This window comes from Anarhichas minor, unplaced genomic scaffold (assembly GCF_050575085.1).
Source record: "Anarhichas minor isolate MPS153535 unplaced genomic scaffold, ASM5057508v1 ptg000033l, whole genome shotgun sequence".
NCBI lineage: Eukaryota > Metazoa > Chordata > Actinopteri > Perciformes > Anarhichadidae > Anarhichas > Anarhichas minor.
Genome location: NW_027466479.1, coordinates 5,233,726 through 5,253,108, shown reverse-complemented (window position 1 = coordinate 5,253,108; position 19,383 = coordinate 5,233,726). Strand labels below are relative to the sequence as shown.

The 19,383-nt window shown below is 46.3% G+C and overlaps 1 protein-coding gene across 22 annotated transcripts in view; it reads left to right on the top strand.

Annotated features, from left to right (window-relative positions):
* macf1a (microtubule actin crosslinking factor 1a) overlaps positions 1–19,383 on the top strand; it is a 187,635-nt gene that overhangs the window by 156,533 nt on the left and 11,719 nt on the right. For 21 of the 22 annotated variants that reach the window (XM_076105551.1, XM_076105550.1, XM_076105553.1 and 18 more), the window contains 32 exons: positions 596–757; positions 847–1,017; positions 2,687–2,857; positions 3,749–3,904; positions 4,760–5,086; positions 5,480–5,564; positions 6,284–6,510; positions 7,214–7,420; positions 7,535–7,762; positions 7,916–8,134; positions 8,241–8,444; positions 10,987–11,212; positions 11,973–12,199; positions 12,319–12,441; positions 12,553–12,654; positions 12,789–12,890; positions 13,022–13,195; positions 13,430–13,585; positions 13,900–14,097; positions 14,200–14,328; positions 14,580–14,762; positions 14,870–15,025; positions 15,111–15,317; positions 15,648–15,767; positions 15,864–16,033; positions 16,132–16,291; positions 16,389–16,583; positions 16,694–16,966; positions 17,551–17,739; positions 17,879–17,990; positions 18,125–18,294; positions 19,152–19,314. In XM_076105551.1, coding sequence (XP_075961666.1) covers positions 596–757; positions 847–1,017; positions 2,687–2,857; positions 3,749–3,904; positions 4,760–5,086; positions 5,480–5,564; positions 6,284–6,510; positions 7,214–7,420; positions 7,535–7,762; positions 7,916–8,134; positions 8,241–8,444; positions 10,987–11,212; positions 11,973–12,199; positions 12,319–12,441; positions 12,553–12,654; positions 12,789–12,890; positions 13,022–13,195; positions 13,430–13,585; positions 13,900–14,097; positions 14,200–14,328; positions 14,580–14,762; positions 14,870–15,025; positions 15,111–15,317; positions 15,648–15,767; positions 15,864–16,033; positions 16,132–16,291; positions 16,389–16,583; positions 16,694–16,966; positions 17,551–17,739; positions 17,879–17,990; positions 18,125–18,294; positions 19,152–19,314 — 5,692 coding nt within the window. Of the gene's footprint in view, positions 1–595; positions 758–846; positions 1,018–2,686; positions 2,858–3,748; positions 3,905–4,759; positions 5,087–5,479; positions 5,565–6,283; positions 6,511–7,213; positions 7,421–7,534; positions 7,763–7,915; positions 8,135–8,240; positions 8,445–9,492; positions 9,502–10,986; positions 11,213–11,972; positions 12,200–12,318; positions 12,442–12,552; positions 12,655–12,788; positions 12,891–13,021; positions 13,196–13,429; positions 13,586–13,899; positions 14,098–14,199; positions 14,329–14,579; positions 14,763–14,869; positions 15,026–15,110; positions 15,318–15,647; positions 15,768–15,863; positions 16,034–16,131; positions 16,292–16,388; positions 16,584–16,693; positions 16,967–17,550; positions 17,740–17,878; positions 17,991–18,124; positions 18,295–19,151; positions 19,315–19,383 lie in introns of all 22 variants that reach the window. The other variant, XM_076105559.1, reaches the window with a different exon arrangement.

Genomic DNA, 19,383 nt, shown 5'->3' with positions numbered 1-19,383 from the left:
GGTTGCGCGTGTATTTGCTATAAATGTGAGCGTCGGCCTGTGTGTGAATTTGGGTGTGTGATTAAGTGAAGGTTTTGTGTGTGTGTGTGTGTGTGTGTGTGTGTGTGTGTGTGTGTGTGTGTGTGTGTGTGTGTGTGTGTGTGTGTGTGTGTGTGTGTGTGTGTGTGTGTGTGTGTGTGTGTGTGTGTGTGTGTGTGTGTGTGTGTGTGTGTGTGTGTGTGTGTGTGTGTGTGTGTGTGTGTTGTCGACTCAGCCTTTTCCAGTCAGCCCCTTACTCGCCAAACTCTCTAATCCCCATAATCCTCTTCTCCCCCTCCTGTTTTTGTTCCTCCACCCTCATCTCTCCTCTTCCCTTCCTGTCTCCCACTCCTCTCTTATCTCTGCACATCCCTCTGTCTGTCCCTCATCTCCCTCATCCAGTCTCTTCTATATATATATATATATATATAGGAGCATAATGTGGTAAAGCTCATGTCCATTTGTTGTGACGCAGATTGAATGTTCAGTATATTTTCTGCTTTGACATAAAACAGTTTAAACTAAGTCCTTCTTGTGTGTTGAATAATTCAATGAATGGCGACCCTTCCTCTTCCAGGCTGTGGAGAGAGAGCAGGTGGACAGCATCCAACCGAAGCTGCAGCACATCAACGCAGTAGGTCAGGGCCTGATCCAGAGCGCCGGCAAACACACCGACACCCAGGCTCTGGAGCACGACCTGGAGACCACCAACCTCCGATGGAACTCATTCAACAAGCGGGTACGTCTCCGTATAGACTCGGGCATAACAGTATGTCGCGTCCACTTCCTTTTCTCAACTCACAACTCACCCGCCTCCCCTGTCCTCAGGTGGCAGAGCGCATCGCCCAGCTGCAGGAGGCCCTGTTGCATTGCGGGAAATTCCAGGATGCTCTGGAGCCTCTGCTGAGCTGGCTGAGCGACACGGAGGAGCTGGTGGCCAATCAGAAGCCCCCGTCAGCCGAGTACCGCGTGGTCAAGGCCCAGATCCAAGAACAGAAGGTACGAGAAGATCAAATAGAACCTGTGTTCACATGGAATAACAAAAGTGATAAGACATGTTTTATTTGTTTAGTTTTTTCAGAAGTCCAAACAGAACCAAAAGATTTAAAGCTTAAAGCAGAGTGTCTTTCTTTAGGTCCTCAAAAGTACATTTTGATGAGAAGGGTTTTACATTAAGTGTCAAGCGGTGATCATCAAGCACAGTTTTAAAGGGACCGTTCAAATGATTTGAAGTTCATTTCCATAGTCTATATATTATCTCCAGTGGATGGCCAGTTTGGGGATAACAGGAAGGAGTACCAGCACGGGTACACGGGTAGATATACTATCTATCAGTTGAACCGCCATCTACTGTAGGTAATAGACTGTCTATGGGTAAGTACCTCTTACAACCCCACAAAAATAAAATCCAGACTTTCCCTTTAATCTACTGCCACCCACATCCTCCTCTTTGAAGTATCCAGCCAGCTTCTGTATGTGGAATTGGATTTTCACTTTCAATATTTCTGTATTCTTTTTATTTTATATTCTACATTATTGTGAGAAACCATTCTTCTATTTATAACAGGTTGAAATGAGACATCATTGATATTCTCATTGTCCTCAGTGTCCTTCAACCACAAACAATAGACATTTGAATGACAAGCACACGCACACACACACACACACACACAAAATGATCAGTCTGCCTGGCATCCAAACAGCCCCAGTCAGACTGGCATAAAAACAGACACACATGCATGGTGGATGTGTGTTGTTTTCAGAGACACACTCTGTCTCACACACCTTTTCCCCTGTTTATCCAACATTCACTTCCTGTGTTTGTGCACACAAGTGTGCTGCAGTCTCGACCGGCGATCAATCACACGTGTTTACATCCGTGACGGAGAGCGGTGTCACGGCTCGGCTGAGAAAGAGAGCGTGCTCTGCAGAGAGGTGCATTCCAGGGGCGGAACCGAGCTGCTGGTTCAAAGTAGACAAGAGAGGCCGCTATCAGAGCAGGAAGGCAGCACGTTCACGGGTGTTGTTTTCTGATCCTAGAACAGTTGGATGGCTAGTTAAGTGAAGAAAAGTTTGTTCTGTACCTACCTTTTAAAAAAAAAAGCAGCATTTACCCTTATTAAATGTTTAATAACTCATAAATATATATCAGCTAATATGCCATTTGTTGACGCATTAAGTTTTTAAAGAGCTACTAATTGGTCAGATTTGTTTAATGCTTTCTTCTAAAACAAAAAGATGGTTGGTAATGTTTCTAAAAGTCTAGATTATATATGATATCTTCTGTTGTAGGAAAAATATAAATTCTCCCACGCAACTTATACATTTGATGCCTCAAACGTGTGCAACACTTTTTCTGTGCATGCACATTTTCTCATTTGCTATGGTCACTTCCTCTTGAAAACATGGAGGCATTAGCTTTTTAAGTTTGGATTGACTGTGGGGACAAAGATTATTTCTATTAAAAGTAATTTATTTATTTAAATGTTCTTAATATTGAAGGTGTCAAGTGTCTAACTTCGGCAGTGCACGTCCTTTGGTCCCCAGTAAAACACCGGCCGGGTGTGAAGTAGATCAGATGGACGCTTCTCGAGATATGAGAAGGACAGACGGACAGAGTTCCCTCGCTTTAGGATTCGATAACATGCGTGCTTTTCTCTTCCTCCAGCTGCTCCAGAGATTGCTAGATGACCGCCGGCCGACGGTGGAGATGATCCGCGCCGAGGGAGAGAGGATCGCAGCCACGGCGGACACTCAGGACCGAGAGAAGATTCGGACCCAGCTCCAGAGTCTGGCAGAGAGATGGACCGACCTGCTGGACAAGGCCATGGGCAGGCAAGTCTCCTCTACAGTACAGGGGGGGGGGCTCTAGGGTGGGGAGGATCTGGGTACAAGCCGACGTCCCTGTGGAGCGAGAAAAGAAAAGAAACAATCAATACTCTCAATTGCTCTCTTATGGTCACCACTTTCTTTGGATTCTCGTTCCGTGCCTCGCTGATTGTTGATCAGTTCTGTCCTTTTCCTCCTTCAAAAAGGCAACTCAGCTAATATCCCAGAAAGGAAAAGGTTACAGACTTGTCTTGCCGTGGTTTGGGAAAATAATTGGTGGCAGTTCTTTCCTGTTTTCTTGTTTCATCTGCGTGTGGCTCCGTGGACCACCACTGTACTAAGAGAAGGAATAGTATCATTACTTTGTGGCCCGTGAGTAATATCAGCAGCTCTTCTGTTCGCTGGGGAAAGAACTGATTCTTCAGAGGGGAAAATGAGAACACACTCGTAGAGCACAGTGAAGAGGTTTGATATCTCCGATGATCTCATGTAAAGTAGTCATAATGTATTCATCAAACATTCATGCCATACAACTTTCAGTAATGAAAGTTGTAGAAGTATGAGAAGTATGAACACTGACAACGTAAATATTTTAAGTCTATACACACGCGCTGCCTTCTTTAGAAGCATCGCTGTGATGCTTCAGTTTACACGCACAAAAAGACAGATGCGTATCCTCACCTATTTGCAAAAGCTCCTCTTTTTCTGTCTCTAACACACAACAATAATCCATTTTTTCTGTTTATGAAAGTCTTCGAAATGTAATAATATATCATAAAAACGCCATTTCATTTAAAAAAAGACGACAGCTGTTATGACGCAAAATCAGGTCCAAGTCGAGCAAAACCAATATGTGAAAGCAATAAAATACCAATAAAATCTCCTCCCGTGCTTCAGGCAGAGGCAGTTGGAGGAGCTGCAGGTTCTGGCTCTTCAGTTCCACGAAGCCCTGGAGCCGCTGGGAGAATGGCTCAGTGCCACCGAGAGACGCCTGACCACCGCCGAGCCCATGGGAACCCAGACGGCCAAGATCACCCAGCAGATCACCAAGCACAAGGTACCGTTTGGGGGAGGAGTTTGACTTTTTATGTGCGTCAATGAGCAGGAGACTGGATCCCCTGCCTTTTCTCGCACAGTGTCATCGAAATAATAAAAGTTTTTAAAAAAGCAGACCATCCCCGAACCCCTCAACCTAGGAAAAGGTAAGTTGAAGATGCTCGTAAGAGCACGATGTAGGATTTAGTGGCATCTCGACGTTGGCCTTCAGGTAACGTAAAAACATGAAAGGGGCTTTCTAGAGTCGGTGTTTGGCTCCGTGAGGAGGACCCGCTCCCTCTATAGATATGAAGGGCTCATTCTAAGCCAACAAAACATTCTTAGTTTCAGGGGATACTACACGAATGAAAACATAGTTCTGAATGTTAAAGTCTATTTCTGCTAACAGATGCCCCTAAATGCTTTACACTGGCCCTTTAATTGTTTAATTGTTTGGCAAAGTAAAGGTTAAACATATCTCATTCAACAGATTAACCTTACTTAATTACCTTTTACATATTGTTGGTATTCCAGTTGCACTGTTTGAACTGAATAGTACCGTAGAGAATAATTCAGAATAGCAAACACACATGCAGTCTTGATAAAATGCCCTTTCGCTTAATCTACACGTAACTCAACTAAAGAGGAAGCACAAGATCCACAAATCATTCTTTTTAAGTTATTCTACTCATTTGTTCATGTTTGTGATTTCCTATTATTCTATGATTTGTCATTTGCATGCTCATATTATGAGTTTTTATCCATCTTTTTTTCTGTTTTGTTGTTCTTTTCTCACTTCCTTTCACCTTCCCCTCAACACACACACACACACACACACACACACACACACACACACACACACACACACAACTCCCAGGCGGTCCAAGAGTACGTGTCCTTGCGCCAAGCCGAGGTCGACCGCCTCGAGTCGCTCAGCCAATCGCTGACGCCGCTCAGCTGCGCGGCCGACCGCGATTGGCTGAGCGAGCGAGTCGGGGTGCTCAGGTCGGGCCACTCGGAGCTCACCGATTGGTGCTCCCGGCGGGCGGGCATGCTGGAGCAGGCGCTGGCTAACGCCCAGCTGTTTGGGGAGGAGGAGGTAGAGGTGCTGAACTGGCTGGCGGAGGTGGCTCAGAGGCTGGGTCAGGTCTCCGTCCACAGCTACCAGCATCAGCTGCTGGCCGAGCAGCACAAGCACGCTCTGGTACGACTTCATCAACACACTCGATGCCTACTTCAGTTATTTCTCCCAAAACATGGGAACAGCAGTTAGTAGGCAAAGGGCTTCAGTATACATTTAGAATTGTAATGATATATATTTTTATCACTTAGTTTTTGATTTTACATTTTGAATCATTGAATCATCATCTTTATTTTTGGGAACAGTAGTTCCCCTCCATCATTTCCTGCAGTACCTTTTTGTTATATTATCTTTTGCTTCACTAGAACACAAACACCCTGGTGTTCCTTCATGACTTGGATCTTTTTGAACAGTTAAATAAAGGATGCACACTGTACTTCTGATTTTGTTCTTTGAACCGACGAGAAAAATATGTTGCGTGTGCTAGAGGTTAACTTCCTCTCTCTCTCCCCTCAGTCTCTAAATGAGGAGATTGTGAGCAGGAAGAAGACAGTGGACCAGGCCATCAAGAACGGACAAGCCTTACTAAAACAGACCACAGGTAACCTCAGACTCCTAATCTTCTTCTTCTTTTTGCTAACCTGACTTTCTCTTTGTAAATCCTACATTTGTGCTGGAAAGGTTCATCATGTTTCATACATTAGCATCCAGATTGATAAAGCAGATATTCTATATTCTCTGAATTTAGGGAATCGCACTAGAAAGAAACTGAAACACTGTTTTCCTGTAGTTGTCGTAGATCCACAGCGGCGAACCAAACTGTGACATCTGGTTTCCTCATCATATTAGCCACGCTGACTGCTAGCACTGTTAGCCAGTTAATTGTTGGTTTACCTCATGAATACACTTATTTAAACAATTGAGGATCTGTCAACATGAGTTACACTAAGATCAGTTTGTTATAGATAATATTGTGCACATACTTTAACTAGGAAACGATAAACAAAATTCACAAAAATGTACATATGAAAGTAGAGAACGTAAAAGAGGAAAAGAAAACATTTTTGTGTTTTTTTATTTTTTTTCTCCTTTAATATCAATGATGAATTGAAAATATATATATTTTTTAAACGTCCTTTTATCTTATTTATCTTTAAAAAAAAAATGTATTACTCAATCTTAATAAAAGAGGAGAGAAAGAAAATAGAAAAACTAGAAATGCAAAAAAGAGGTCGTCTTCTATACGCTTCTATCACACTGGTGAGCTCTATGAAAGCTTTGGGCTTTGGGCGTGACCCCGACCTGTGTGTCCTCCTGCAGGCGAGGAGGTCCTCCTGATCCAGGAGAAGCTGGACGGCATCAAGTCCCGCTACGCCGAGATGACGGCCGGCAGCAGCAAGGCCCTCCGCACCCTGGAGCAGGCCCTGCAGCTGGCCACGCGATTCGCCAGCTCCCACGACGACCTCAACCAGTGGCTGGACGGCGTGGAGGCGGAGCTCAACAACGTGGAGCCCGACGCCACGCCCGCCTACCAGCACAGACAGAAGGTGGGTGGAGAACGAGATAGATATCCATTTATTAAACGGTTTTGTCAAAATAAAGGACACTGCAAAAACATAATTAGAAACATCCAGCGGCAACGCCTTTGTGTCTTTTATAATACCTTGTTCAAGCATTTTTTTAGGTTTTTACGGGCAGTTTAATTACAACAGTGACATTATTTAGATGTTTCACTACAACACACCAGTCATTGCTTCTTGGTGTAACATATACTGGTTGTGTGTCACTTGTCCATTTCATGGATTTGTGTTATAAAGGACTTTTTAAGATGCAGTTCTTCTTTTTCATTATTTAGTTTTGTTTCTGCAGACGTAACAGACTTCATTATCCACATTTGAAAGATTTTTTTTTTTTCCCCATAGTCGACTAAATAAACATATTATTTGAAAGGAACAGCTAGTTTGATGACAGCTCCTCTCTGTGATGACATTTTCAGCCGTTCCAGTATCAACCCACCCACAGTTGAGTTACCATAGCAACATTGATTTTTTGGGAACTCAATAACAGTTTATAAAAGCTATTGAAAATGATTGCCTTTTCGCTGCCATCCAGTTTTTTCCAGTCTACAATGACATTTTCAGCTTTCATCATTTAATAATCAGTTTGGCAGCAAAAACAAACCTGCTTCCATTTCGTCGTGTTTAGCAGCTTTTTCTTTGTAAAACGAATCCCTCTCTTCCACTTTTGCAGGAGTTGAAGAAAGTGTCGGCAGAGAAGCGCCTGGTGTTGGACACGGTGAACGAGGTGGGCAGCGCCCTGCTGGATCTGGTGCCATGGCGGGCCCGCGAGGGCCTGGACCGCCTGGTCGCCGATGCCAACCAGCGCTACCGCCAGTCCGACGAAACCATCACTCAGCGGGTGCAGCTGGTACAAGCTGCCATCCAGAGGTCACAACAGGTACTGCGAGCGGTTTTATCCCGAACCAATCCCGAGACCAAACTAATGTTCCATGAGTTTGGTCTCTTTTAATGTGAGCACTTAAACCTGCTAATCGCTGACTTCTCCCTCCAGTACGAGGAGGCAGTGGATGCAGAACTGGCCTGGGTCGGGGAGACGGAGCGCAAGTTAGTGTCTCTGGGGCCGCTGAGCCTGGAGCCGGACGTAACTGTGGCCCAGATGCAAGTGCAGAGGGCCTTCAACATCGACATCATCCGACACAAAGACACCGTGGATCAGCTGCTCGGCACCAAGGACGACATCCTGGAGACGTGCAGCGACGCCCAGAAGGACGCACTGATAGTGAGTCACTGAGACTGAACATGAGGAAATTTAAGTTTGTGTACATTGGTAACAGGGAAGGGACGTACTGTGCGAGGGACACGACTCTTTACTGACAAGTCATCTGTGAAAAGTGTGGCATCTTCACGTCTTCGTCTTTTTCATCTTCGTCAGGTGAAGACTGATTCCCTCAGTGCTCGTTACGACGCGGTGAGCCAGAGCCACAGTGAGCGCTTCTCAGCCCTGGAGCAGGCCCAGGTTTTGGTCGCTCGGTTCTGGGAGACCTACGAGGAACTGGAGCCGTGGTTGGGCGAGACCGAAACCCTCATCACCCAGCTGCCACCGCCGGCCATCGACACGGACGCTCTCCGGCTGCAACAGGACCAGATGAGGGTAAGAGGATCTGGAATCTTTTCTCTCTCAGCTTTCCGACCCTAAAAAGTGTATATTTTTGACGTGTTCTTAATTTCCTCTCTCTGTCCGTTCACTGCCTCTTTAGCTGCTCAGGGAGTCCATCGCAGAGCACAAGCCCCACATCGACAAGCTGCTGAAGATCGGGCCCCAGCTGGTCGAGCTCAGCCTCCAGGAGGGGGCCACCGTGACGCAGCGCTACACTGAGGCCGGAAAGCGCTACCTGGCCATCAAAGAGGGGGTCAAAGGTCGTGCAACAACCTTAGACGAGGCTGTGTCCCAGTCTGCACAGGTGCGTCACCGAGGACTAATTGCTTAACAAATTCCCCCCGGGGATGAATAAAGTATATATCTATCTATCTAACCGTTTAATGCTCGATTTGCTCGGTTCTGTGTTTTAGCTGCAGACCTGGGTCGAATAGGTTTTTTTAATTGACTCTACTTGGGTACCAGGAAGTCAGAAGGCGTTGACCTGAGTTGTTTGAAAGTCAATTTAGTAAACTCAAATGAGATTTTGTGTATGAATTGACTCTCAGCCTCTCAGTGCAGAGTGAAGAATTTGTAGATTGGAGCATATTAGTAAATACCGTTTGGCCCAGGTCTGGTCACAGCATGATAGACGGCGTCTGCAGCCTCAGACGAAATGTAATTACGAAGCCGCATGAGGTCTACGTGTGCGTTTGTGTCTGCTGCTCAAAAACTAAATGATAATAAGGATTTATTTTGTAAAGTCAGGAGTTCAGCGATAGCTAAGATTTATTTTGGTTTTCTGGACTTATTTCTTGACTTTGTTTTGTATATTTTACTTTAGTTTAGATCGTATGAGCTGATACATACATCTAGCAGTTTTTAGTCTCGCTGTATCATTTACGTAGATTTGTCTCTTATCACATCATGTCGTCTTTTGGTGCTAGTTTTCTTCAGGTTATTTTACTTTCTCTTCGCGCTTCATCTCATGAGACACTATTGAATCACCTGTGTTGCTGCCGTCGGTATTGCCTCACAGTTTGTACTCTGTGCATGTCTCTGATTTAACTCATTGTATTGTTTCTCCACCCTCCGCCCCCCTGTCAAACCCAATTCACGTGTGTCTTCGTCCACCTGCACCTCCACACTGTCCTCATCCCTCACTCCATCCTGAACCTCCCTCCTCCTTGTCTCTCCTCCCTCCTCCTTGTCTCTCCTCCCTCCTTTAACCCTAATCTCACTCATCGCGTCCTTGCAACCCTCCACCATCCCATCCCTCGTTCATTGTGGATGTGCTGTGTGTGTGTTGCCATGCCCCCCTCCCCCCCACACCATCATTTTATCCATCATCACTGCTCACTGCAATCACCCAGCTGGTAGAGGTAAGACAGCATCATACTGGCACTCAGGGTGCGGTTACACCACATGATTTGGTCGACTAATCAAATGTGAATCTATACTAATACTAGTACTAATCATGTACTAATCTGACCAGATGAAGTAATAATTTATGCAGTCAGTTTATCTCAAAGGGTAAACGTTGTCTGGATTATTACTGATTCGAAAAATTCTTAAGCGTGAGATTTCCAGTTAAATCTCCTCTTAAAGGGACAGTTTGGATTTTTTGAAGTGTGGTTGTATTCGGTACTTATCCATATTAGTCAGTGTATTACCTTCAGTAGATGGAGTTTGGAAAAACAGACAGGAGTACCAGCACAGGAGCATAGCACTGTACAGCTGTGGACGTATTTTAGACACCTAAAAAAATCAACAACAGTATAAGTGTACGCTATATTCAGAATATTTTCACTACTTTATTTTCACTACTTTATGCTCTCTTCAGAGCCACTAGAATCCTTTGAGTCATTGTACCTCACAGAACATGAGAGCTGCTGGTCTACCGTTGCCTTCACGCGTTAGTTTGTTTGTGTTACGGTGTGACTTACGTGAATCCAAACAAATTCCTTAAAACATCAAACTAACACAAACAAACTAACCGATGGAGGAAGCGGTAGACCAACAGCTCCAGTGTTCTGTGAAGTAAAATTGCTGTTTTTGTCAAAGGAGACTTGTGGCTTTGAAGGGAGCAGAGATAACTGCTTCAATCCCCCAGCAGGGGCGTGCTGACATCTACTGTAGGTAATGCACCGACTATAGATGAGTACCTCGTACAACATCACTTCAAAATATTTGAACTATCCCTTTCATTTCTATATGATCTACATCATGGTCCAAACCATGTGTCTGCCAACCCTGAGTGACAATAAAACTGAATTAAATCTGTTGGGAAACGTCCCCTTTGTGTAGATTTGTAGACTTGTATTAAGCCTAGTCTAAAACTGAGACATGCTTTCCAATAATGAAAGTTTTAGTCTCAGACTAGGCTTGAGTGATGTCCTTGATAGCTGTCCTTTTGTATCACTTGTGGCTAGATGAGATTTGTTGTCCCGTGTAGCGATCAAGCAATCTGATTTCCCCTAGATGCATAAAAGCCGGTCATCTCTCTAGAAACTGTACCATATTTGCTCTCGTCAATTAGCAGCTCCCTCTTGTGTGGTAGATCCAGCTTTGTCTGATTTACATGGATGACATGTTGAAGGTGCAAAATTGAGATATCAAATATTGTAGAAGAACTGTACTGCTGTTCTACATCCCCTGTTGAAATCAGATATAAGATCAAATATATTAAATAAGCCGAAAAAGTTGATGCATTCTGCGACAGATGGCTGACCACCCACATAATATCTCAGTATTTTCCCACTTTCAAAATGTCACCCGGCTGTTAAAAACCCAAACCCAGCCCCCTCAACACACTCCCTCCTCCTCCTCTTAATAATATTTTATTCCAACTCTCCTTCCGTCCCCAGTTTCACGACAAGATGGACCCCCTGTTGGAGACCCTGGAGGGGGCGGTCCAGCGGCTGCGGCAGCCTCCGCCCGTAGCGGCAGAGGTAGACAAGATCAGGGAGCAGCTGGCGGAGCACCGAGCCCAGGGGCTGGAGCTGGACAAACTGCTGCCGAGCTTCTCCGCCCTCTGCGCCCGCGGAGAAGAGCTCATTGGGCGAGCCGCTCACGACGATCCGGCCGCTGAGGGTGAGAGTCTGGGACGGGTCTGACGTGTGGAGGACTGGCCACACAGTCCATGTGTTACAACAGGATGAGGGATTTACACAAACACATATTTTAATAATTCATATACACTTTTTTGCACTTGGCTCACTGATGAGCCAAACAAACAGCTATATAACTAAACACTGCTGCCAACTCTTTAGTGTGTGACTCATTTAAAATGGAAAAGTACTGGAAGAAAACATCACACAATCAAACAAATCAGACATCAGAATTCAGAGTGGGTCAGAGAAGAGAGGCGACGTAACAGGCGTCTGTAATCTGGGTGAAAAATATAAAAATCTTATTTTGGGCTCCAGTCCAACTAGTTTGCTCACTGAACAATCAACTGGCCAGTAAGTCACTGTGTTACTGGCACAAAGCCAGCGGGGCAGCCCTTGTCGAATCTTGAAATGCGGTGAGGCTCTGCATATTTCTTCCAACGTTACCACGTGGTGAGACAAAACACACACGCACACACACTCGTCTTTGTTATATTGACCTCAGGAGGACTCCAGCCCTCCACGCTTCGTGAAATTATAAAAGGCCTCTCTGTGCAGCGATAGTGGGAGTGGCCTGTTGTGAGACTTCACTTTACACTAGATGGCAAAATTCAAACAAAGAAAACATTATTACTTTCCTTCACATGACATAATGAATAACCAAGAAGTTGGTTGTTTTTTTCCAGTGAGATCCCGCTTGCTTTTCTCCAGCAGGCTGATTAAACTCAAACTCTCTCTTCCAGCCGTTCGGACCCGTCTCCTGCGCCTGCGCTCCCTGTGGGACGAGATCCGGCAGCGGGCTGAGGAGCGGGAGGGGAAGCTCAACGACGTCTTGGACCTGGCCGGGAAGTTCTGGGCCGACGTGGCGGCGCTGCTGAGCACGCTCCGAGACTCCCAGGACATCGTGAAAGAGCTGGAGGACCCCGGCGTGGACCCCTCGCTCATCAAACAACAGATTGAGGCTGCTGAGGTATGGAGGGCACGAGGGGGAGCAGAGAAAGAGACGAGCTAATCAATGGAAGAAATGCAATCTGTAGTGATGTTTTTTAGGGTTTTAAACAACCTCACTTCTCTCTATCCTTCCACCAGGCCATTAAGGCCGAGACAGACGGCCTGAGGGAGGAACTGGAGTTTGTCAGGACCCTCGGAGCCGACCTCATCTTCGCCTGTGGAGAAACTGAGAAACCTGAAGTCAAGAAGACCATTGATGAGGTGAGAAAATGAACACAACAACAAGTTAATTTGCTTCTGAAAAGATAATTTTCTGGAATTGAGCTCTGCTACATGATGACCCACTAACACGACTTCCCATCGGTCTCCCAGATGAACGCTGCCTGGGAGGGCCTGAACCGGACTTGGAGAGAGAGGATGGAGAGACTGGATGAGGCCATGACGGCGTCTGTGCAGTATCAGGATGCACTGCAGGTTTGTGCATCAGAGTCTGTAGTTAACTGGGCCAATTCATTAATGTTTCGTGAGTGTGGTCTTTGCACCAACATTTTCACGTGATGCAAACGTTGTCTTGTTGATGTTGACGCAGTTCTAATGCATTTTTCCAGTCTATGTTTGACTACCTGGACAACGCAGTGATCAAGCTGTGCGAAATGTCAACTGTGGGTACTGATCTGGGAACCGTCAAACAGCAGATTGAAGAGCTCAAGGTTAGCAAGAGAGTCTCTTTTTTTTTTTTTACATTATCTTAACATGTTTTTTAGATAACCTGCGATCAAATAAGGATGAAGAACTAACAAAACACTACTCCTCCTCTCCTCCTTTCATTCACCCCGAGCAGCAGTACAAGGTGGAGGTCTACCAGCAGCAGATTGACATGGAGAAGCTGTGCCACCAGGGGGAGCTGCTGCTGAAGAAGGTGTCAGACCAGACAGACCGGGACATGATCCAGGAGCCACTGATCGAGCTCCGACACCTCTGGGAAAACCTGGGGGATAAGATCACCCACAGACAGGTAATGTCACCACGTGTGGCAGCGGTGAGGCGGAGGAATTAGAATCTGCATCACTGAGCAAAAAAATAAAACCATCTCAGGGAGACACGGTTCCGTCTTCTCTTGGGAGTTGACGATGTTAGTCTTTGCCGGCATTCTGGAGGATCGCATGTATTTGACAGCTGCTTCTCATTACAGTCAAAATATTTGAGTTCCTATTTTTAAGCCTGAACCTCTGTCTCTCCTCCACCACAGCACAAGCTTGAGGGCGCCCTGCTGGCCCTGGGTCAGTTCCAGCATGCCCTGTCTGAGCTGCAGGCCTGGCTCAACCACACACACGCCACACTGGACACACAGCGACCAGTCAGCTCTGACCCCAAGGCCATCGAAATCGAGCTGGCTAAACATCACGTATGTTTCCGTTTGTTACAAACTAAAAAAATACATCTGTGACTTATTCGTCTTGGTCCAGCTGACATTGTAAAGTGAAGACAGGTTGTTTCCTAAAGATAGTTTGACTCTTTAACAGAATTTGCCGTTTGTGCTAATGAAACCCGTCGATGCGCTGTAGTCCTAATGTGGTTTCTTTTCTTCTCTTCAGAGAGACACACACGAGATTTGTTGGCCTCTTGTTTTATTTTAGCTTCCAAAAACCAGCTCTTGCACTGAAACATTCAGATTTAATTCTGTGTAATTCATTTCTTTCTCCCTCCTCTGTGTCGTAGGTTTTGCGTAACGACGTTCTATCCCATCACGCCACCGTGGAGAATGTGAACGGCGCGGGCGCCGAGCTGCTGGAGTCCTCTCCCGGCGACGAGGCCAGCCAACTGAGGGACCAGCTGGACCATCTCCACCAGGGCTGGCAGAGCCTATTGCTCAAGACCCAAGAGCGGCAGAAGCTACTGGAGGCCGCCCTGCACCAGGTACAGTGAAGAAGCAACGTTAGATCTTAGTGCTGATGAATAACAGCCCTGGCTTTTGTAGTGTTTTCATGATATCTGAACTGATTAATTTCTACTGCGTAGGCTGAAGGTTTCCATGGCGAGTTGGAGGAGTTCCTCCAGTGGCTGAGGAGGACGGACAGCCAGCTGTCCGCCGCCAAACCGACAGGCGGTCTCCCTGAAACGGCCAGGGAGCAGCTCCAGCAACACCTGGTAACAGAGAATCCCATCACACCTTTATGCTCAGACTGTCATCCACAATACACATCCATAGACCTTAACCTCTTAAACTCCCCGACATCACCGTCTTTCTGAGGCTGCAGCAGGCAGGTTTTTAAAGCTAGTGTGAAGGTGCTGGTGTCATATGAAACTTTAATAACTTCCATTGTTCCCAACCAACCAGCGAGACACAACAGCGCTCACGGTTTAGTGTTGATTCACATTTGCGTCCTCTCCGTCTGCAGGAGCTTCAGGCCCAGCTCTCCCAGCGAGCGGACCAGTACCACCGTCTGCTGGATCAAGGAGAGTCCATGCTGCTAGCTCGCGGAGGAGAAGAAGCAGGACCCGGTACCACCCAGACCCAGCAGAACCTGGCCATGCTGCAGAACAAGTGGGCCAGCTTCAACATCAAGATGGACGACCGCAAGGTAAGACCGCGACACGAGGAGACGTTTTATTGACCAGAGTTGTGTTTCTCTGGCTTTTGATGGTTTATTGTTTTGTTTTTTTAATTTTAAACTCTGAACCCTTCCAGGCAAAGCTGGAAGAGGCCGTTTCCTTGGCAACAGGTTTCCAGACCTCTCTGCAGGACACCATCAACTGGCTGACCCAAGCTGAGCAGACATTGAACATGGCTCAGCCCCCCAGCCTCATACTGGACACTGTCCTCTTCCAGATTGATGAGCACAAGGTAGCGAACGTTCGCCAGTCACTAGAAACGTGGTGAAAGACGCCTCGGTTGTTACATTTATCCCTAACTCCTTCTGCTCTCCCAGGTGTTTGTGAACGAGGTGAACACCCACAGAGAGCAGGTCCTGGCTCTGGAGAAGGCCGGCTCTCAGCTCCGCTTTGCCAGCCTGAAGCAGGACGTCGTTCTCATCAAGAACCTGCTGCTCAGCGTCCAGGCCCGCTGGGACAAGCTGGTCCAGAGGTCACTGGACCGCGGGCGACACCTCGATGAGGCTCGCAAACGCGCCAAACAGGTACTGAACTGATATATTGTAGTAAAGGGTGATTAAATGCTGATGTTGTCCCATTAAGACCAAAGGCACAGTGAGGATTCACTGAAACATTAACTTCAGACCTTAATGTCTCTGCTATTGGTTGATAGTATTTTGGAGATATAGTTATACTCCGCTAAAACTCATTGTAAGTCGTTCTTGGTGACAGTCTCAGCTAAATTTGATAAAATTCAGATGACTTCTTGCACCTAAACTGATTATAAATCCAGATTGCGAACATTGTATTTATTAGGAAAATGTCAGCTAGAGAGAATGTATGTATTAAAATAAACTCTGACTCTCTTCTATCAGTTCCACGAGGCCTGGAGGAAGCTGACCGACTGGCTAGAAGAAGCCGAGAAGAGACTGGACTCTGAGCTGGAGATCTCCAACGAGCCGGACAAGATCAAAGTACAACTGGCCAAACACAAGGTACTGCAAGGCAATTATTACGCACACTGTTGACTCTTTTTGTTGCTTCCCAATCTACAAATCTCTTTCTTCCTCTTCCTCGTTCCGCCCGTCCAGGAGTTCCAGAAAGCCTTGGGCTCGAAGCAGCCGGTTTACGACACAACCGTGAGGTCTGGGAGGGCCATGAGGGACAAGGCTCAGCTGCCGGCAGACACCCAGAAGATGGACCACCTTGTGGGAGAGGTCCGCGACAAGTGGGACACCGTGTGTGGCAAGAGCGTGGAGAGGTAAAGAGGGTGAAGGATGGAACTGGCTTTCCTCCAGCTATTCATTACAGATGTGAATATGATTATTAACAGCTTTTTGTCTTCCCTCCTCCATCCAGACAACACAAGCTGGAGGAGGCTCTGCTGTTCTCCGGCCAGTTTGCAGAGGCTCTCCAGGCCCTGGTGGACTGGTTGTACCGAGTAGAGCCCCAGCTGGCTGAAGACCTGCCCGTCCACGGAGATCTGGACCTGGTGTCCAACCTCATGGACTCGCATAAGGTGCGTAAACAGAACCGTGCTCGTTAAACACGTACGAGAGGATAATAATACCACAGATGGTTCTGAGTCTGACGCTACTGATGTCCGAAACCTGCAGGCTTTCCAAAAAGAGCTGGGTAAGAGAACCAGCAGCGTTCAGGCTCTGAAGCGCTCGGCTCGGGATCTGATGGACACCGGCCGCGATGACACGGCGTGGGTCAAAGTTCAGGTTCAGGAGCTCAGCAACCGCTGGGATACGGTGTGCGCTCTGTCGGTCACGAAGCAAACCCGCCTCCAGCAGGCCCTCAAACAGGTCAGAGAGCAAGCTGCAGTGCACATCCAAAACTTCAACATCACATAATGCACAGGACGCACTCACAGACCTCTTCCTGCCTCCATACCAATGACCCTTTTCTCCATCAGGCGGAGGAGTTTCGCACGGCAATACAGGTCCTTCTGGAGTGGCTCTCCGAGGCGGAGCAGACGCTCCGTTTCCGCGGCGTCCTCCCCGAAGAGGCCGAGACTCTGCAGGTGCTGCTGCACACGCATCGCGACTTCATGGGCACCGTGGAGGAGAAGAGGACGGGCGTCAACAAGGCTGCAGGCATGGGAGAGGGCATCCTGACCGTTTGTCACCTTGACTCCATCACCACCATCAAACACTGGATCACCATCATCAGGGCACGCTTCGAGGAGGTTTATTAATAATATCCTCGGTTGAATATTGTTTCCTCTTTTCAACATTTTAGCTTTAGGTTTTGAGATTTGTTTACCTCCTGTTAACCTTTATTTAACCTTCTGAACCCCCAGCAGTTTGGTTTTTTTTGTTATCCCGTCACATTTTTCTCTCTGTCTCGTTTTTCACTGCAATATATAAGTCCTGCACCTCTGTGGAAACAACACAACCATGCCTAGAAGAAGAGATGTCTTTTGTGCAGTATAACACAGTTACCATGCCATCAATCATAAAAAGGAGAAAAACCAAAGTTTAATATCTTTGATAATTCAAGCAATGGAATTTATGTATCCAACACTTCTCCAAGTGCCCACAAGTGTTACCAATGTTGAAAAAATAAATTGAAGGCTCTACGTGATATGTATATTGAACAAATTCTATTTTTACAACCTCTCCTCTGCTCTCTGTGTTCAGCAGCCTGCAGTTGAGTCACATGACTGTTGGTCACAGGCGAATCAATCATGGCTTCCTCGTTGCGTTGAGGAGTGCAGAATTGATTATATATAAATGTATTATATGTTAATCAGCACCTTTCACTCTACAGGTGCTGACGTGGGCCAAACAGCACGAGCAGCGGCTGGAGACGGCTCTGACCGAGGTGCTCAACAACGGCAACCTGCTGGAGGAGCTGCTGTCATGGCTCCAGTTCGCCGAGACCACATTGGTCCAGAAGGACACGGAGCCGCTTCCTCAGGACATCCCACAACTCAAAACACTCATCACAGAACACCAGGTGGGCTTCGCTGACTCATCACTAAAAGCCCAGGCATAGTTTTGGGACTTTTTAACGCGTCACTAGATGGAGTTAAAGCTGAATTTGTTTGTGCTGTCCCCTAACAGTTTGGTACACTTCTGGTGTTTGTTGTTCTCAGATGTTTATGGAGGAGATGACGAGGAAGCAGCCGGACGTTGACAAAGTGACGAAGACCTACAAGAGAAAACCGTCTGAGCCTCCCAGCAGCCTGGCTGAGAGGAGAGGAGCCCGTAAGTCTCCCGTGTTTAACTTTAGTTGCACAAATATCATCGTCTCCCACTCTGTGACAATAGCGTGGGTGCACGCGTTACAGAAGGTTCATCAGAAGTGACGAGGATTCGTTAACGCTCCGCTTCCTCTACAGGCAAACAGCAGCAGCAGCAGCAGCAGCAGCAGCAGCAGCAGCAGGCAGCCATGCAGCTCTCGGGAGGAAACCCAAGACTCAACCAGCTCTGTGCCAGGTGGCAGCAAGTCTGGCTGCTGGCTCTCGACCGCCAGCGCAAACTCAACGATGGTCTGGACCGACTGGAAGAGGTGTCTTTTTCAATATGATCAACCCTTTTGCTTCAGTTTTTTTTTTTTAAATGATCCGATGTCATTAGAAGAGAAAAATGTCTGCATCAAAAAACTGCCATAAAATGATTTATTAATTTTAAGTTGGTTAATATTTAGTTTAATATTTTAACTGACTTCATTCTTGATAGTAACTACTAAACATTATAATTGTCCACCCTGTATTTGTTTACATAATGGCACTGCTGTTGTTTTATGGAAGAAAACAAAAAACACAAGATTTCAATTATTTTCTTTATACTAAATGTCGGGGGGGGGGGGGGGGGGTTCTTTTCCAGTCTGCTATATGTCAATCATTAACAATAACATTGATTTTGATGCATTGCACCAAACTCATACACACTGCAGCAATAACCCAAGTGGAAACGAGGAAAATAACTAAATAGAAACTACAATTAGTAGCAGGGCTCTAAATGGAAAGCCTGATATCATAGAATGCATGATTTTATGCTGCAATTGTGGTTTTAATGGGTTTCAATGGGGACATTTTTGTCCTTAAGGATCTGAGTGTCTGTATTTTGGCTACACAGTTTATTATAGGAGCTGAGGTTGAACTTCCAAAATTAGAAGAAAAAAAGAACTTGCCAAAATGTAAACCATATGCAGTGACACAGCCGAAATGATCGGAAAACTAAAAAAAGCCAAAAATGTCCCTCGTGATGCACTCGGGTTAATGTACCCAAGTTAAATCCCAAGATAGTCCGTTTCCTGGTCAATGAAAGCAATAACTTGACATCACTTAAACATTCAGAAGCACATTCTTTCTGTCACTGTGCCATGAAAAGCATCACAGAACTGTCTGCATCGTCCTTTTCCAGCTCAAGGAGTTTGCCAACTTTGACTTTGACGTGTGGAGGAAGAAGTACATGCGCTGGATGAACCATAAGAAGTCTCGTGTCATGGACTTCTTCAGACGCATCGACAAGGACCAGGATGGAAAGATCACGCGGCAGGAGTTCATCGATGGCATCCTGGCATCGAGTAGGTTATGGGTGAAATTGTTTTTGGTATTTATTTGGTTGCTGGAGACACTTATAAAGACATAAACTG